Genomic DNA, 3041 nt, shown 5'->3' with positions numbered 1-3041 from the left:
CGACCCGACCCGCGCCTCCCCGACTCGACTCCCGCTCCCGGACTGGATCCGACCTGACCTCCCCCCCCCCTCTCCCTTCTCTCTCTTTCCCCCCCCCCCCCCCCCCCCCCCCTCCCTCCCTCTCTCTCTCTCTCTCTCTCTCCTCCCCCCCTCCCTCCCTCTCTCCTCCCCCCCTCCCTCCCTCCATCCACCTCTTTACCCCCCTCCCTCCCTCTTTTTCCTCCCCCCTCCCTCCCTCTCTCCTCCCCCCCCCTCCCTCCCTCTCTCCCCCCCTTCTCTCTCTTCCCCCCCCTCCTCTCCCTCCCTCCCTCCCTCCCTCCCTCCCTCCCTCCCTCCCTCCCTCCCTCCCTCCCTCCCTCCCTCCCTCCCTCCCTCCCTCCCTCCCTCCCTCCCCCTCTCTCCCTCCCCCCCCTCTCTCCCTCCCCCTCTCTCTCTCTCTCTCTCTCTCTCTCTCTCTCTCTCTCTCTCCCCCCCCCCCTCCCTCTTTTTCCCCCCCTCCCTCTTTTCCCCCCCCTCCCTCTTTTCCCCCCCTCCCTCTTTTCCCCCCTCCCTCTTTTCCCCTCCCTCCCTCCCTCCCTCCCTCTCTCTCTCCCCCTCTCCCCCTCTCCCCCTCTCCCCCTCTCCCCCTCTCCCCTCTCTCTCTCTCTCTCTCTCTCTCTCTCTCTCTCTCTCTCTCTCTCTCTCTCTCTCTTCCCCCCCCCCCCCCCGACCCGACCTGTAAATCTGGTGCTGGGGACGGCCCTGCTCGAAGTCTCGGGCCGGCCCGTTCAGCCTTCGGTCCCAAAAGGCCTGCCTGAAGCACTTTCACACAGGTAGGAAGATAGATGGTTTATTTAATCTTTTCTTTGCTTATAAATGTTTATTCAGGTTGGATTTATTTGTATAAGTATAAATAAGGATTTATTATAGAATTTAATGACTTCCCTTCCCCCCCCCCCCCCACCACCTCGTTCTGGACGCCTAATTTGTAACCTGCGTCTGATTTTTTTAATGTGTAGAACAGGTTTTTTCAGTTCTACAAAAATCTTCACTTGCTCCATTCTACTTTAGTTTGGAGTACGTTTTCACTGTGGAAACTTTGAAATCAGGCGTCAGTGGCCGGACACGCCTCCTTTTGAAGAAAAAATTCTGTTCCAAAGTAGAACTGTTCTACCTGACTAGAACTGCAGAAAAAAAAATGTGGGGAATTGCGATTTCTAAGATAGTCCGTTCTCCACCAGTTGCTCCTAAAAATCAGGCGCAAATCATGTGGAAACTTGGGCCCATTAAGTGAGGAGCAGTTTTACATTTGGAAACTGGATTGAGACTGTCCCTCTCCATTAACACGAGAGTATGGTCTGCTATTTCATCCCATCAGTGTGGGCTGAATTTGAACAACTAATTTTAAAAATACAATCTCACTTTGACTCATTGGAGTTTAGAAGATTTTATTGAAACATATAAGATTCTGAGAGGGCTTGACAGGGTAGATGCAGAGAGGATGTTTCCTCTCATGGGGGAATCTAGAACTAGGGGACATAGTTTCAGAATACAGGGTCGCCCATTTAAAATGGAAATGAGGAGGAATTTCTTCTCTGAGGGTCGTGAGTCTTTGGAATTTTCTACTCGAGAGCTGTGGAGGCTGGTCATTGTGTATTTAAGGTGGAGATACAGATTTTTGAACGATAAGGGAGTCGAGGGTTAATGGGGAGCGGGCGGGGAAATGGAGTTGAGGCCAAGATTAAATCAGCCATGATCTTATTGAATGGCGGAGCAGGCTCAAGGGGCCAAATGGCCTGCTCCTGCTCCTATTTCTTATGTTATGACTTAATACTTGATGTGGTTTTGCGATTTGCAAAATATTGAACTGTTTGTTGCATTCCCATGAGAGCATGTGATTAATCATGGCTGTTTTGTCTCTTCCCTTCCATGTCTTGTATTCATTGCAGAGCAGTAAAGAAGCGCTGTCAGAAGTGAATGCCACTGGAATCGCCATGCTGTTCTCAGCGGGAACTTTCCTGTACGTAGCCACCGTGCACGTGCTCCCGGAGGTGGGAGGCACTGGCCACAGCCACAAGGCTGAGTCCGGTGGGAAGGGGCTCAGTCGACTCGAGGTTTGCACCCTCGTCCTCGGCTGCTTGATCCCATTGGTCCTCTCGGTGGGCCACCAGCATTAACCAGCAGCGGCGCAGGCAGGAGTGTGGATAATAAAAAGGGTCTGCCAGTGGTTCCATATCAGCAGAGCGGGATCGCTGCATGTTGGGTTTTACCCTCCCCCACCCCCCCTTCAGTCTTTCCCGTGAAATTCCCAATTAAATGGGATTGAAAATATAAATTAAATTACATTTGGCCAGGTTGTAAATAGGAAGTTGGGAAGAATTCTAGAGCGTAGCCATTTTGAAAAGTTAACTGAGTTTTGTCCTTGCATCGACGAAACCAGAAATCTTTTTTTTTCCCCCCTCGTTCCGACCAATCAAACGAGAGAATGTAACTTTAATGAAACAGCCACTTACTAAATTAACGAAGAACTTGGGGTGCGTTAGAGATAATCTGGGGCATTAATCGAGCCAAGGGAATTAACACTGGGTTCGTTACGCAGTATGTGAAATTTAATTTTTACTGGATTTTATTCATGTGTACAGCCTTCACATTCAGCTACAGTCTTAAAGAGTTTGTTAGCCCGTGAGTTTGGTGCCTGCCCGTTTAGTGTCTGTGTTTAATTGATAGCATTTTGACCGGTTCATGTATTTGGGGAGGGATCTTTTTGTTTAAAAGTGCTTTGTTAATGTACACGGGGAAAGGAAATAAAAAGAAACCTTCTGAATCTTCGGTTTTGATGGTTAAGCATATCACAGTGGGGTGTTGGGGGGGGGGGGGGGGTGGGGTGGAGGGGGTGGTAAAGGTAACGGTGGGGGGGAGGAGGCAACAGTCGGGAAAGGTTTCAGAGATCCATGGAAGTGAGTGTGACTGCGCTGACTTGTGAATATTCATTGTTCTGAACCGTGTTTTATTGCTTCGGTTTTATGTAAACTGAAATCATTCCATGGACGACTGCCTTATTT

At 50.3% G+C, this 3041-nt stretch overlaps 1 protein-coding gene across 1 annotated transcript in view; it reads left to right on the top strand.

The window, feature by feature from the left end:
* slc39a9 (solute carrier family 39 member 9) overlaps positions 1-2841 on the top strand; it is a 42356-nt gene extending 39515 nt beyond the window's left edge. The window contains exon 7 of the mRNA XM_070878730.1: positions 1929-2841. Coding sequence (XP_070734831.1) covers positions 1929-2156 — 228 coding nt within the window. The 3' untranslated portion in view covers positions 2157-2841. The remainder of the gene's footprint in view (positions 1-1928) is intronic.
* The last annotated feature ends 200 nt before the right edge of the window (positions 2842-3041 follow it).

The sequence above is a fragment of the Pristiophorus japonicus genome, chromosome 4 (assembly GCF_044704955.1).
Source record: "Pristiophorus japonicus isolate sPriJap1 chromosome 4, sPriJap1.hap1, whole genome shotgun sequence".
Classification (NCBI taxonomy): Eukaryota; Metazoa; Chordata; class Chondrichthyes; family Pristiophoridae; genus Pristiophorus; species Pristiophorus japonicus.
This window is presented reverse-complemented; position numbering and strand designations above follow the sequence as displayed.